The following is a 15,181-nucleotide window of genomic DNA, read 5'->3' on the forward strand; positions in this document are numbered from 1 at the left end:
AATTTGGTATCTTGAAGTGAACTGCTGTTTACAAGGACCAAAATCCCAACCAAACTTTACTGAGACTCACAAAAGATGATAATCATTAGTAGAATCAGTATCATAAACTGACACTGTCAAGCTCACACAGCGTGGTGTTTCTGGACGACACCCATGGGACTAACCCACCCTGCCATTTGGCTTTGTCAGCCTCGTGTTATCTGGGTACGGTCATCCTTATTCGCTCACATACGGTCTAGGGCTGCCTTCACACTGCAATGGCAGACATGAGTAGATGTGACAGACACCACATGGCCTAAAATATTGACTCTCTGGCCCTGTATAGAAAAAGCTTGTGCATCCCTGCTTTATGTACATAACCAGGAAACCCTAAGACTTCACATCGAATCTTCTTACTCTTCTGCTCAACATTCTTCAGTGGATCCATGCGGCTGCCATTGCTGGTTCCCAACTCGACAACCATTTCTTCTTTGTCGTCCTTGCCGGACAATTGCAACTTTTCTTGGATGTTTTCTGCCCCAGTATGCGAAGAAGGTAATCTCTTCTTAGCTGCAAAAAGAGAAATGATTATTCTGCGGTCATCACAGTAACTATATCTCCTTCCCCCGTGGCTGGTTTAGGAACGAGCATGAGATGTAGCCCAGCCAGTAAGATGCCTAGGGGAAGTCTACCAGGAAGTGTCTCTGTTTTCTTCCTCGTTAACAGGAAACATGCAGAGAGAAGCAGCCCTCCTCGCCTGCAGGATACTGTCATGTGAGAAGATGACGCTTGGAAGCTGCTGCCAATCAGCAGACCAGGAAAGGCTGACATCAAACACCAGCAGCCTCACAGCTGAAGGAGGGACAGCGTCTGGGATCCTGACGACATCACCGAACCTTCTGACCAATCCTGACTCCTGTTGCTGTAGCCACTGTTACTTAGGGCTCCTATTGTTATTTGTGGCTAAAAGCATTCTGACAGATTTCCCAAGGTCTACAGCAGACCTCCTCCTTTCTATAGTACTAGAAAGGCTTTCAGAAGCGTGCCTGAGCTAGGTAGTCACCTCGTTCCCAACCATTCCTACAGCATCCTTCCTGCACCAACAAAATGAAACTCATAGATCCTGCAAAGTTCACTGGCACATCTTAGCCTCTGCACTGCTGTCCTTTCTGCCAAATGTAATCTTCAAAGATGTTCCGCCCACCAAACACTGCCCTTCTGCCTCCTTCCCTGGCAAACTTCTACTCGCTCTGCATGGCTTACCTGACATCCTACCCACTTTTCAAAAACTTCTTTCCTCACCATGGACTTAAAGTATTTGGCACATATTAAATACCAATAAAAATATATATAAAGACAGTTACAAAGTCCTCGTGGGCTCTGGGACACAGTAAGCAGAGAATAAAGTAAAGCAAATCTTAAAAATGGTGATGACAGTAACGAGCTCCCGGAGGCCAGGAACTGTGCTTTTGACCTGTTTGCATTCTGTAAAGTCAGAGTGGCGATTAGTACCTAAAAGACACTTGAGAGTCATCTGTTAAGTGGATGAATTAACAGATAAGAATGTTTTCTTTGAAAATCCTGTTTAAAAATAATACAGACATTAACCAGGGACAACTCTGTTGTGTTATGAGCACCTTGAAGACCAAAACTCTGTCTATTCCATCTTTGTATTTCCTACAACAGAAGTTCTTTGCTTGATCCAGGTCTACCAAGTTAAAGGTGCCCTCATACAGTTCAGACCGAACAGCACCCTAGGGGTCACATCTAGGCAACACTAGTCTTTTTTTTTTTAATGTGAAGCACTTCTGTGCTTTTATTACAATTTGTTGAGTCCTGAGTTGTGCTATTTGAGTATTTATTATGACAATCCTTTAACTAATGGCAATAGAAAATCTTGTTCCAACAAAATATAGTTTCATGACAAGTATCCCCCAAAAAGAAGAAAACATCTGACTCTCATGAAGGCAACATATCTCATTCTGTTTGCACTTCTGAGGAATGCAATCGGTAAGAAAGAGACCTTGTTGGTGTAATGATGCGAAAAGTAACCAGTGCTTCTCAACAAGGCACTGCTTTCCTGACTTTCTGCACTATCACTAGGTATCTTTAAAAAACAATCTCTTATTAGTATGCTACACACTGGCTCAGCTGTGCAGTTCTAATTGTTGGCCATTTGTTTACAGCACCAGGAAGGTATTGCTGAGCTCCCAGTGTTAAAGACAATAACTTTTTAGTGAGACTACTCATTATGCAATAACTAGCATTCATTTACCGGATGTAATCCATTTGCTGTAAAAATTAAAGATCCAGTTCTGTAACAAGGCCAACTTGTTATAATGTTAGAGGAAATGTACAACAAAGTTAAAACCCTGTTTTTCTTATTTACACAAAGATATAATATGGGATTTCAGGAGCCATGATTAAATAAATGAATTTCTTTTCAGACCATATTGTCTCAGATTTTAAATTACCTACAATTAACTTCTTAAGTAATTCTGAATACTAGACCATTAAGAAAAAATTAATGAAAAAAATAAAAACATACATGAAATTTACACACTGGCTTGTTTCACTGCTCTTTCATTATCAAAACTTCCTCACTCTTACTTCCGTATCTATGGTAGGGCCCAACAAGAGTAACTTATTACCAGAACTCTGTCCTAGGTCGCTACTTTGAGGGGGAGTATTTGGTATATTTCCAGTCTGTGTAGTCGACAATCAGCTGGTAAAGGCTATGTATAAAAAAATGGGATAAATAAATATTACTACTTGAATACTAATATGAAAAACAATTACCAAGTATATTAAATTCTTAGATTATTTCAGACAATATCAGAGGTAATATCAAAACTTCAACTGTCCCATATACTTCAAACTTGTACAATCTACACTTTTAAATTTAGGATGTATAATTAAAAAAGAAAAAAAAGGAAGGTGAAGTAGTCATGAACTGAGGGCAGTACAGCTCAGTAAGTTAACTAGAGCGAGCCTGACATATGGAAAGTGTCTCTGAACTCAGAAGTCCCAGCTCTATAACCAACAGCTATTTGTTCCTGGAAAAGGTGCTTCTCTTCAGCTCAAAGTCTTCCTTTATAAAACTGGGATCTTACTGTCTTGTTAGGCAGTTAGTTATTAATACTCATAAGAGTATTACGAAGATTTAATGAGATAATGTATCCCTCAGATGCTCAGAGAAATAGTGGAAGAATGGAATAATCTGTTCTTGAACTTTAATGCTGGAACTATTTGAGAATCCTAAATAAAACCCAATGTGTGTTTTTTTCATAGGTGTAACATTTAAATGTGGCAGTTTTCAGAAAATGTTACAAATTATGGTGATTAGCTGTTCTTCAGTGGTTTATAATTCAGGACACCTCAGCTACTATATAACTCGTAGCTAAACTCATTTATAAATATATGACCTCATACAAGCATATGTATGAGAACTAAACAAGCTGTCACGCTGAAGTTTACGTGTCGATCGCCACTGAAGACCGCGGAAACTGGATCAGCACAGGCATCCCAGGAGCAGAGGTCAGTCATGACCCGACTGCACGACCAGTTTCTTTTTCCTTTTCTTCTTTTAAGATTTTATTAAAGGTCTTTAGAGAGCAACATCCAGACCCCAGACTCAGCTGCCAAGGAGATCCTGTTAAAACTAGTTTTAGTACCAACGCTGCAGCAACAGAATCAAGGGAAACAAGAGAACGATTAGCATGCCCTCACCCTGCCCCAATGCCTTGTGCGAGAGGATTGTCACTGTGGCCTTACGGAATCCCTTAGGTTCTTGAAAAATTCAAGAGGAAGATTATAGAAGAAAGCCCCCAAAGGAAAATACAGGATTTTCTGCTCTACTAAACATTTCAAGACCCAAATAACTAGTTAGAAAAATCAGATATGTGATATTATTTGGACCCCATGCATAGGGGTTACACTGGAATGAAATGGAGACCAGTAGGACCCTAAGGATAAAGGTCTTACAAACCCCGAGATAAAGAACCCTGTGCCCACTGCTCCATCTCACTAGTCTGGCCTTTTGCTGGTTTCCAGCTGGTGATGTGGAGTGTCTCACTGCCATCCCCAAAGTTCCTGCTCCCAACTAGGAACTCTCACCTGTCACGTAACAAGTAACAGTTAGGTCATTTTCAACCTCAGTTTACATTACAGTGCCAGTTATCTCTAAACACTTACTGTTTAAAACCATTACAACAAGCATATCTTTCAGCAGACCATCCTTGAAAATCTAGAGAACAGGCATTAACATGCTTCTGAAGAAGCAGCTTGACTATGTCTGGTGAGTCATGATGTGCAGCAAGCATGAGCGCTGATCTAAAATAAAAGAGACAACTTCACCCTTAGGAACTTAGCGTAACTTAAACAGTTAATTTGGTCTAGTTTACCAAGTTAATATCCTGCCCACCCCTGGAGAACTGACCACTTACATGCTCGAGTGCTCATCTTTGCAAATTACCTCCAAGGCCAAAATGGAGGGACAAAAAAGAAGCCTCCTGTCCTACTTGGGTAGCACATAGTAGAAGTTGCTAATTTAAAGTCCTCTGATGGACAAGAAAGGATGCTGAGGTCACTTATCTGAAGTAGGTAAAGATTTAAATAAAGGATTCCCCATTTCTTCCCTAGTCTGAAATATAATACTTTAAAATCAGCTAGAGGTCAGGTAAGGAGAAGCTGTTTGCAGGCTGAAAACAGTAATATGAATAAAAATGGCAACAAAAATAGTCACGGCTGCAGTTAACCACGCTGAGAAGCATGTGCCCGGCACTAACCTGAACAGTCTACGTATGGTCTTTCTTTGGCACAACCGCCCTTGAAGGATGTACCCTCCTTTACGTGTCAGGAAACATACTGGTTGGTGCTAAGTCATGTACCCCAGGTAACACACCTGGCCAGCAGGAGAGCTGGGAATTCAACCTCGTCTGACTCTAAAGCCCAGCTCTTTCCTCTTTATCATCCACCAATGACTTGTCTTCTTTAAAGGGAATGTTTATTCAATAATTAAAGCTATTTTTCTTCCTTCTACCATTATCAATTAAAAATAAAAACATCAAAATGTACTAGAAATGAAAAAGGATAAAAACTGATGAGCCCACAGTATCTGGTCATAGTTACTCTCTTAGTGATATTCACTTAGTGATAACCTAATAATATCAGTATCCTTCAAAGAAAGTAATTTAAAGCAGAATCATCCAAAAGGCAAAACAAACTCCTCTGTTTAATATGCATCTTTTAAGAAAAAAATATACACCAAGTAGAGGTTAAAAAAATTATAAAAGAATGAAGAAATTCAACACTGTCTCATAAGGTAAATTAAAATTACAGTCCATACTAATAAAACTAAAATGAAATCCCTGAACTACTGTAAGATCATATGACCAAAAAAGTCAGGTTGCAAACGACAGCAGTCACTATTATAAAGGAAGATGAATCCTGCTGCATACCGTTCGTTCTTTGACACCAGGCAGAATAATTGCTTTTCTACCTGACTGATGATGTGTTGATTCTAAGTTAATCCTCTTCTTATTAAGTTAATCTTTCTGATTGGCTGTTACTACTCTAGAACAACATTAAGATTAAACAAAAAAAGAGAGGGAGAGGGAACAAATTATTGTACCTTTGCCGCATGTCGACTGCATGTACATTTGCCCCGTTCTCTATCAAAAATTCGACCATCTCTTCTTTGTTCTCCCTGACGGCGACTAAAAATGGTGTGAAGTTATACTGTAAAATAGTAAAAAACAGTTGATAATGTACAAAATTACATATACATTTCAAAACTGAATTTAAAAACTTAAGTCTCTGAACTTAAAACATATACTATAAAAAAGTAAATAACAAGTAGCCCCTTCCTCCTCGCCCCTCTGTGCCCCTTCTCTTGAAAAGGTTCCTCCTTGACCTCTGGAAGTTTCCCTGTGAAGTCATTCTCTGAAACTCACTTCAGACATTTGCTGGTTCCAAGAATCTTCGCTTCTATCGCAGTGTGTATCAGGCATTCTCTAGTTACCTTACTGCTCAACTACTACTCCTGACACTCTAAACACTGCTCCAGAGAGAACCATTTAGCTACTGAATCAACTACATTTTTAAGGAGCCACGCTGAGGAGAAAGATACCATACTGTCTGCAACATGCATTAACCTATCCAGTTACAACTACGACTAATCTCATAAAGCTTGCAGACATTCCAATGGGAATATGACTACTTGCATGTAAAGAAAAGGTTTTTCTTAAACCAACTTATAAATTCCTAATTCGAAAACTTCCATCCCACTCTTAAGGGATTATTATAAAATATGAAGTAGACTATAAATTAATATAGACTGATCTTTAAAATATTGAAATATTTATCAAAATATACAACAGGAATTGTAAATTCAAATGCTTACAGAGGCGACATAGGTGGCCCGAGTAAGTGAAGATCCCAGGTGAGGACAGCACACCGGAGAACACACGCCCCACTGAGAAGGGGCCACCTCTGCAGGGCAGACCGCATAGCAGCCTGGGCTCAAGGGGGACCAGATTTGATTCTTTAGGAGAAGTTCTGAAGTGCAGATTTCTGCACAAGTCTCCTAAATTTTAAATGTTGACTCAATGTGTGGAGACAAACTGAACATACCCAGGGCCATGTTTAGTCTATAGCCCACTTGTGTTTTTATGTTTGCTGTGTTTCCAAACAGTTGGGTGTAAATCAAGTATTTGTATGTAAAACCTTGCCTTCCTGTAGAATCATATGTCTTACACACGAAAACACTGGGCCCCAACATGTAATAAAAATTGTGATTAAGACTCATAATATCCACTTCAAGAATTTTTCCAATGCCTGCTAAAACTACAATCTACCTGTATCTTATTCTCCCTGATTGTTAATCAAATGGATCATCAGTTCATAAGACGGCTGAAACTAAATTATTATAACAATTCCAATTTGTTACTAATGTCATGGGTCTTGATGTTTAAAACTGCCATCTTGCATGGTACACTTATATACAATGGAATACGACTCAGCCATAAAAAAGAATGAAATAATGCCACTTGCAGCAACATGGAAGGACCTAGAGAGTCTCATACTGAGTGAGGTAAGTCAGAAAGTGAAAGACAAATCCCATAGGCTATCACTTAATATGTGGACTCTAAAATATGATACAAATGAACTTATTTACAAAGCAGAAACAGACTCACAGACATAGAAAACAAACTGGTGGTTACCAAAGGGGAAAGGGGGTGGGAGAAGAATAAATTAGCAGTTTTGGACTAGCAGATAGAAACTACTATATATAAAATAGATGAACAACAATGTCCTTCTGTATATACTACAGGGAAATATACTCACTATCCTGTAATAAACCATAATGGAAAAGAATATGAATATATATATGTATATACATATAACTGAAAAAGAATATATATAACTGAATAAGAATATATATAACTGAGTAAGAATTTTATATATAACTGAAAAAGAATATATATAACTGAATAAGAATATATATATATAACTGAGTAAGAATATATATAACTGAATAAGAATTTTATATTTAACTGAATAAGAATATATATATATAACTGAATAAGAATATATATATATATATATATATAAAATAGAATCACTTTGCTGTACACCAGAAACTATCACAACACTGTAAATGAACTAGACTTTAATTTTAAAAAGCTGTCATCTTGATTATGCTAGGGCTCAGTGAATCTAACAGATATATTGCAAGAGTCTGTCACACAGCTTTAACCAAAAGAAGGCTCATGATTTCCTATTATTGCAATCAGAAAAACCCTGTTGACCTAATGACCTGGATGGGAACAAATGGTGCAAAATCTTCAAAGGGTCCGACTCTACTTACTGAATCACTCACCACGACCAAGTTTCTAAGACTGTCTGAGTGCCAATGAATGATCAGTGGTTAGAAGGGAAAAGGAGCTATTCTTCAAGGCAATAGACATTGCCAGTAATATTGCCAGGAAGAGACGGATAAAAATCAGGCTAACACGGCTGGAAACGAGAGCACTGAATGAAGCAACATCTATCAAACCCCCGCTCTTCCAGAGACGTCTTATTTTTGAGATCTGTGAATTTACATGTATTACACATATCCATTCAATAGTCCTTAACTGAGGGTTGTATCAGAATCTCAGGGAAGTATTTCTAAATACCTGTGTCCAGACCTGAGTAGACTTATTCAATCAAAATCTTCAGGGGAGAGCCAGGAGGAAAAGCAGGACCAGCTACGCCATCACTTGCTCCCCACCTACAGCCACAGCCCCACAGGGGAGCTGCACCCGGCTGAGCGTGGAAGACCCCAAGGTGTACGTGGAGGGCCACGTGGCCACCAGCACAAGTGAATGCCCCTGCTGGCTGTCAAACATGACCTGACCTCACTTGCCCAGATTCTAGAACCTGGGATCCTGGGGTGCTCAGGGCCTGCGGTTTGCCGCCTCCCCTGCCCAGGTGCAGTCACCCAGCTCCCCCTGCTGGGTACTGGGTTCCTTCCTCCTCCCACCCATCCCCAGGCAGGCAGCCAGCCCTTGCCATCGCTTCACTCCCTGCAAGCCTTCATCTTCTGTAGGCTCTGAGCCTACCACCCACTCCCAGGCACTTCCTAATGGGAAGTTGTTCCTTCTGGGGTACAAGTGCGGCTGGGAGACAGAGCTCTGCCCTTTCTGTGGGCACTACCTCTAGCCCCTGGCCTTGGCTTTGGAGTTGTTTCCATGGATAACAGGGCCTGATGTATTCAGTATATATACTACTATAAATAAAACACCTGTAGCTAGAAAAGGCCCTGTATTTCAAATATCTTGTAAATAAAGTCAGTTGAGCTATACCTTGTTTATCGCCTCGATATTTGCCTTATAGCGGAGCAGCTCTGCTGCAACTTGATGTATCTTCAGCCAAGACGGCAGTAATGCAGAGCAGTGTTCTGACAGTTGTCCGCAAGATTTGGGTCAGCACCCCTGTTTCAGCAGGATAGTGACACACGCTTCTTTCCGGCATTGTACAGCCTGTTGGTATCACGCCAAGAAACAGACTGTAAGTGCTAGGCATTCCAAGTTAACATTCCTCAAGTTCCAGCAGCTTCGTTATATTTAAAACAGATAAATTCATTTTTATTCTAAGTAAGTAAATCGAATCCATCTCACGTGGACACGGTTGGCTGCTACACACCTTGATGAGAGCTGTCTTGCTTTCCTTCATCACGAGCATCCAGGTCACACTTCCACTGGATAAGGAGAGCCACCACTGATGACTGGCCGCTGGCGCAGGCTAAGTGTAGGGCAGTCCTGCGAACATGAGAGGACTTTTTAGGAAATTAGAGCATACTAGTTCAAAGGTACAGTTACTCGTGTAATTGTAAACATTCAACAGCATGCTATTCCTACCCCTTTAAAACTAACATTTAGTCTTCTTATCTTAGTTCTTTCTATGGGGAAAGAACAATATTTATTAGCTCTTATTACTCACATTAATGGAAGAACTACCTGTTTGAATAGGAAGGGCATGCCGTTGAGATTCAGCTCACCTTGGGTCTGACTTCTACTTTAACACTGTCCCTTATTAGCTCTCACTTAGCCTGTCTGTGCCTCAATTTCCTCATCAACAAAATGGGCATGAAGTAGTAGTTATCTTACAGGATGCCGCTGTGATGCTTAAATGAAAAGCTATGCAAAGTGTCTGGCAGTTGAACAGCTCAATAATTGTTAGATAATATTATAATTGTTACCGTTACTATTTTACCAAGACAACATTTCAATTAAGTAAGATGATAGTGTATCTACTTTGCTGCTGCAAGGATGAGAGGGAACACTGTACTTCAATGATTCTAACATGCTCATTGTCTCACACTTGAACATCTCTGACATGGAAAGGCAATTTAAAATCCATGTCTTACAACCACAGTTGGCAGCTCCTCCTAGGCCCGCCCCACCCCGCACCACCTCTGTTACCTGTTCTTCCTGTCTCTGCTGTCTACATTTTTCTTATGTGACAGCAACTCCTGCACTGTACGCGTGTCACCTAAATATGCGGCTTTGTGGAACTCCTTTAGCTCACACCTATGGACATGATACCCAGGCACAGGGCTTCTCACGATTCCTGCGCTCTCTCTGATGGATGCTGAAGTCCACCCAGCTCACGAACTCAACGAGTCTCTTCTTCATCTGGCTTATCGCCTTCCGACACCGCTCACTTCCCTCCTGGCCTCTTGCCACCTCCCGATCTCAGCGCTGGCGCTGCAGAAGAGCCACAGAGGTCTCGCTGCCACACCTTGGCTGTGAAGCTCAGCGGCTTGGAATGTTTGGTCCGGAACACTCGTAGCCTAGCAACAGCACTGACCCTCAACTGTCCCTCAACTGTCCCTCCAGAGCCAGTGTCCCTGTGAGTGCGCACAGAGGCCCGGAGGCCCAGTGTGCCCGGTGCGCACGTGGGAGCCTAAGGCATTTCAAATCTCTGCAATTGCTTGTGGGCCATTCTGGATTCCCTTCAAATGTTGGTGCTAGGTGGCTGAGTGTTTTCGGGACATTTCCAGAAGTGAGGCTTGCCCCTGAGAAAGCCAGTGTTTGTATGCAACTGTGGTTAGAGTAGGGTGGAACCACAGGATGCTGAAGGCCTAGTCCCCCAGAGAGCTCCCCACCAAAAACCTCTGTATCTCCTTATCCCCCAGTGTATTCCTTTCCCCATCCCTCTGGGCCCCAGCCAGTCTCCAGGGAATTTAGCAGATGCAAACAGCAGAAAGCTGTTTTCATGGTTTCAGAGATTGTGGCAATATGTATCATTAAGTACAAACTTGAGAAGCCAACACTCGCTCTCCAGATGAAATGAAAATGTGTTTCCTCATGTCTGCTGACCCTGCTCTGTGGCTCAGCCTTATGTTTACACGCTTTCTTCACTGTATTTTTTTTTTTTTTTTGCTTTTATTTCCACCAATTAAATCTTGAATCAATCTGAGATTTATTCGGGAGCATGGTACAACATTTGAGAACTTTTTAACCACATAACTATGAAAAGACCACGTCAGTTACTCAGTGAGGCCACGCTGCTGGCTGACCACTTGCAGGAGAGGGGGAAGGCAGGGCAGGCCTCTTCTTCCTGCCTAACTCCATCCTTCCTCAGCTGGCTAATTATGGCTTCTGGCCCTGCCAGGATCAAAACTGCAGGGGGCGGTAGAGTTCCTAAGTGGCTGACACTCCTGGGAGCTGGTCTTGAGTGGACTGGACCTGGCAAGTGTTTTGAAGCTGACTCTCTCAGGGGCATTTCTGTGCCCCCACCTGCCCTCACCTGCAACTCCCCTGACCTAAGGGAATGTGGTGTTACTAACTTCCCCTGTTAATCTATCTTTTCTATTAGCATATACTGTTATTTCCCTCATCTTAAAAAACAGAGATGAGTTCACATTCCAACTGCAGCCCCATTTCTCTGCTCTCCTGTACGAACGTCTCCTGACCCTGCAAAGGAGTTGTTCCGATTCGCTTTCTCTGATTCCTCTCATTTTCCATCCAAGCAAGTGTGTCCACTCACTGCAACTGCTCACGACAGGGTCACCCACCACCCACCAGGTGCTGATTCCACGGGGAGCTCTCAGTCCTCTCCTCGCACGGCCCGGCAGCCACCCTTCCCACCGCTGCTCTCCCCGACTTCCTGAAGCCCTTTCTTCATGGGGCTTCCCCGGCCTCAGGCTGCTCTGGTTTCCTCCCACGGCCCTGGCTGGTCTTCTCAGTCCCAGCCCCTGAATGCTGGCACACAGCACCCCTGAGTCTCAGTCTTCTGGCCTCTACTACTGTCTGCTGCCGCCCACATCAGCCTTAGGGCTTTATGTATTATCTACAAGTTGGTAACTTCCAAACTGCTATTTCCAATCCAGACCTCCCTCCTGTATTCCAGACTCAAATACCCATTGCCTCTCAACGTCATCTCTTGGAAGTTTAATAGGACTTCTCCTGAGCCTGCCCTCTCTTGGTCCAGCCCTCTCCTAGGCCTGCCATGACCTGGGTCTGACCTTACCCGGACATGCTCTCACTTGGGCCTGACCTCTCCTGTTCCTGCCCTCTCCTGGGCCTGCCCTTACCTGTCTTGCCCTCTCCTCTGCCTGCCTTCTCTTTGGCCTGCCCTCTTCTGGTCCTACCCTCTCCTTGGCCTGCCCTGACCTGGGCCTGGCATCTCCTGGGCCTACCCTCTCCTAGTTACTGCCCTCTCCTGGACCTACCCTCACTTGCACCAGCCTTCTCCTGGGCCTGCCCCCACCTGTGCTTAGCCTCTCCTGTTCCTGCCCTAAGCTGGGCCTGCCCTCTCCTAGGCCTGTACTCTCCTGCACCTGCCCTCTCCTGGGGCTGCACTCTCCTGCACCTGCCCTCTCCTGGGGCTGCACTCTCCTGCACCTGCCCTCTCCTGGGGCTGCACTCTCCTAGGCGTACCCTCACCAGGGCCTCCCTGTCCTTTGCCTGCCCTCCCCTGGGCCTGCTCTCACCTGGGTCTGCCCTCGGGTTTGTCTGCCCACCCCTAGGACTGCCCTCTTCTGGTCCTGCCCTCACCTGGCCCTGCCCTCACCAGGTCCTGCTCTTTCCTGGGCCTGCCCTCTCCTGGTCCTGCCCTCACCTGGGCCTGCCCTCACCTGGGCCAGCCCTCTCCTGGGCCTGCACTCACCTGGGCCTGCCTTCTCCTGGTCTTGCCCTCTCTCTCCTGGGGAAGTAAGCCAGAAAGAGAAAGAAAAATAACCATATGAGATCACTCATATGTGAAAATCTAAAAAAAAAAAACCCAAAATATAAATACAAGACAGTAACAGACTCATAGACATAGAATACAAACTCGTGGTTGCCAAGGGGGTGGGGGGTGGAAAAGGACAGACTGGGAGCTCGAAACTTGTAGATACTGACAGGCATATGTAGAATAGATAAACAAGATTATACTGTATAGCACAGGGAAATACATACAAGGTTTTATGGTAGCTCACAAGGAAAAAGAATGTGACAATGAATATATGTATGTTAATGTATAAGTGAAAAATTGTGCTCTACACTGAAAACTGACACAACACTGTAAACTGACTATAAGTCAATTAAAAAAATGTTAAAAAAAGAAAAGGTGCTCCATTCAGAGATATGGTTACATTCTGATCTTTTAGGGACAGAGACTAGGTTGGAACCTAAATGTACAAACTGGGAGAGAAAGGGATTTCAACTATTCTGACCAATTCCTGTTGAATGAAACAGAGAGGCCAAGCCCTCCCATTTCAAAAGTGCCCAGTTGGTGAGAAGACCCACCGCAGGGCAGGAGAAGGGAAGGAACCTCCTTAACAAAGGTCCCAGATGAGAAAACGGCCCAGTGACACTCACTCAGCCCAGAGGGCCTTCAGCCTGAATGTGAACGTGGGGAACCCGGGCAGAAGTAGGCGTGAGCCCTTCCCTCACCTGCACAAGGTGGAGGCAGCTTTCAGCACCCTCCTCACCACCCACCTGCCCAGCCTTCCTCACTGAGTCACAAGGGAACTGGGTGGAAAGGATTTCAGCCTGTGTTTGGCCCTGGGCGGGGCTGGGGTTCCCCTTCCATCTGAGTGGAGGGCAATGATGTCCCCAGAATAGGGTGTGTCTGGAATCAGCTGCTCCAAGTGCCCCATGTGGGTGTTTCCTGGCACCACAATCTAGAGGGGAGGACCTGATAAATTCTGTCTGACGACAACCTAAATGCTTACCGAGTCTTTTATTAGTCAGCATTATAATGTTTATAGCAAAGGGCTGAGCCCAGACACAGCAGAAGTCAACCTCTGTGCCACCTCATGAGATCTGCCCAGGCCACAGCACTGGATGTAATTTACTCTCATAAATTCCCTCTGCATTAAATGTGAGCTCACACTTGACCCTTAGCAACTTCAACAACCTCCCATTTAGGTTCCTGGGGAAGGTTCTCACATACAACATCCAGGGCTTATGATAGTGACCCCAAAGCATCCCAAATGTTAGAGACATGTACACCTAAGATACACTTCTCGGGGAGAGATCTCTCTATTAAAACAGCTACTCCAGGCAGTGGATAAGAGCAGTGTTGTCTGAACATGTCTTGCCACACACAGGATGCAAGTCAACATTCGGACAGGCTCAAGTTTTGTTTATCTTTGTTCATGGTCCCTGCTTCTTTTTGTCAAGTCTTGTAAGTTTACTTGCCCTCCGATGTTCTGATACTCTTCCTACTCAAATTAGTAATTTCTGCTCTCTGTATTATTATTCTACTTAGAAAATGGAATAGTACTAAGATAGATTGGCAATCTGTTAAGAGCCAATGAAGGCAAACTTTCAGGTAGGTTCCTAACAAAGACGTGTCTGTTACAATGAAAGCCCATATTGACAGGGTCTATGAATGATTTGCATTTACTACTGGGGTTTTTTAACTCATATATAGCTAATCTGCATTTTCCCCAAATTCATTTTTGCTTACTAACCCTACAGTTGATACCCTTATGACTTAATTCATCAAAAGCAATCACTTAAGCATTGTACGCAGGCATGTTTGTGGCCTGCGTTCTCACAGGCTGCCAAGCACGACACAAACATGAGACTAAGTTCATCAAGAAATGAGTGTGCACGTGACCCAGGGCCACACCAACTCATCTACTGCCCTGCGCCAGCAACCACAGCAGAAGGCACCATAAAATCTACGAAATTCTTCTGCCAGCTCTGAGCCAACAACAGTACTTACAGGTTCCGGAGGCCTCGTGCCAGCCAGGGCAGTGCACACATGTGGCGCTGCTGCACCGGCCAGGGGCAGGGTCCAGCCAACGTCCCCGCTGTTCGGTGGATTGTACGCTTGGACATTTCTGGCCAGTCCTCTCACCACTGAGAAAAGAAAAGGCAACACATACTTCTTACGCCTATTTACACATGGCAAGCTATCACTTACCCCAAACTTTTGCTCTATAGTAGGAGAAATACTGACTTCCTTAAACTTTGAATTATCTACACACAAAAGCACATGAAAACTCTCCAAATCCACATCTAGCCAAACTCAGCCAACTAGGGCCTTGGTCTCTACAGAAGCTAAATTGTCAATAAAAACAAGGGAGTAAAAGTAGTAATACTGGGTTGGCCACAAAAGGACAAGGGACAAGGGGCAAGAGCGAGAAACTGGAAAAGCAGCCTCAGTGTTCCAGCACAGGTCATGGAAAGAGAGACAAGAGGATTCTATCATCTCT

The 15,181-nt window shown here is 43.5% G+C and overlaps 1 protein-coding gene and 1 long non-coding RNA gene across 7 annotated transcripts in view; both read right to left on the reverse strand.

Annotated features, from left to right (window-relative positions):
- The window catches only part of LOC106731038 (ankyrin repeat domain-containing protein 26), a 44,201-nt gene extending 35,235 nt beyond the window's left edge, over positions 1-8,966 (reverse strand). For 4 of the 6 annotated variants that reach the window (XM_032471495.1, XM_032471494.1, XM_032471493.1 and 1 more), the window contains exons 1-3: positions 8,829-8,966; positions 5,612-5,718; positions 382-549 (exon numbers count right to left, since the gene is read on the reverse strand). In XM_032471495.1, the coding sequence (XP_032327386.1) occupies positions 382-549; positions 5,612-5,639 (196 nt within the window). In that variant the 5' untranslated portion in view covers positions 5,640-5,718; positions 8,829-8,966. Of the gene's footprint in view, positions 1-381; positions 550-2,630; positions 3,411-5,611; positions 5,719-8,828 lie in introns of those variants that run through there. The other 2 variants (XM_032471496.1, XM_032471497.1) reach the window with 2 other exon arrangements.
- Positions 8,967-8,983: 17 nt separating this feature from the next.
- LOC116660910 lies at positions 8,984-14,825 on the reverse strand. The gene is made up of 5 exons (XR_004316555.1): positions 14,689-14,825; positions 12,640-12,675; positions 9,948-10,232; positions 9,169-9,284; positions 8,984-9,005 (listed from the first exon to the last, which is right to left on the reverse strand). It is a non-coding gene; the product is annotated as an uncharacterized LOC116660910 (long non-coding RNA).
- Between the last annotated feature and the right edge of the window lie 356 nt (positions 14,826-15,181).

The sequence above is a fragment of the Camelus ferus genome, chromosome 32 (assembly GCF_009834535.1).
Source record: "Camelus ferus isolate YT-003-E chromosome 32, BCGSAC_Cfer_1.0, whole genome shotgun sequence".
In the NCBI taxonomy this organism is placed as follows: domain Eukaryota; kingdom Metazoa; phylum Chordata; class Mammalia; order Artiodactyla; family Camelidae; genus Camelus; species Camelus ferus.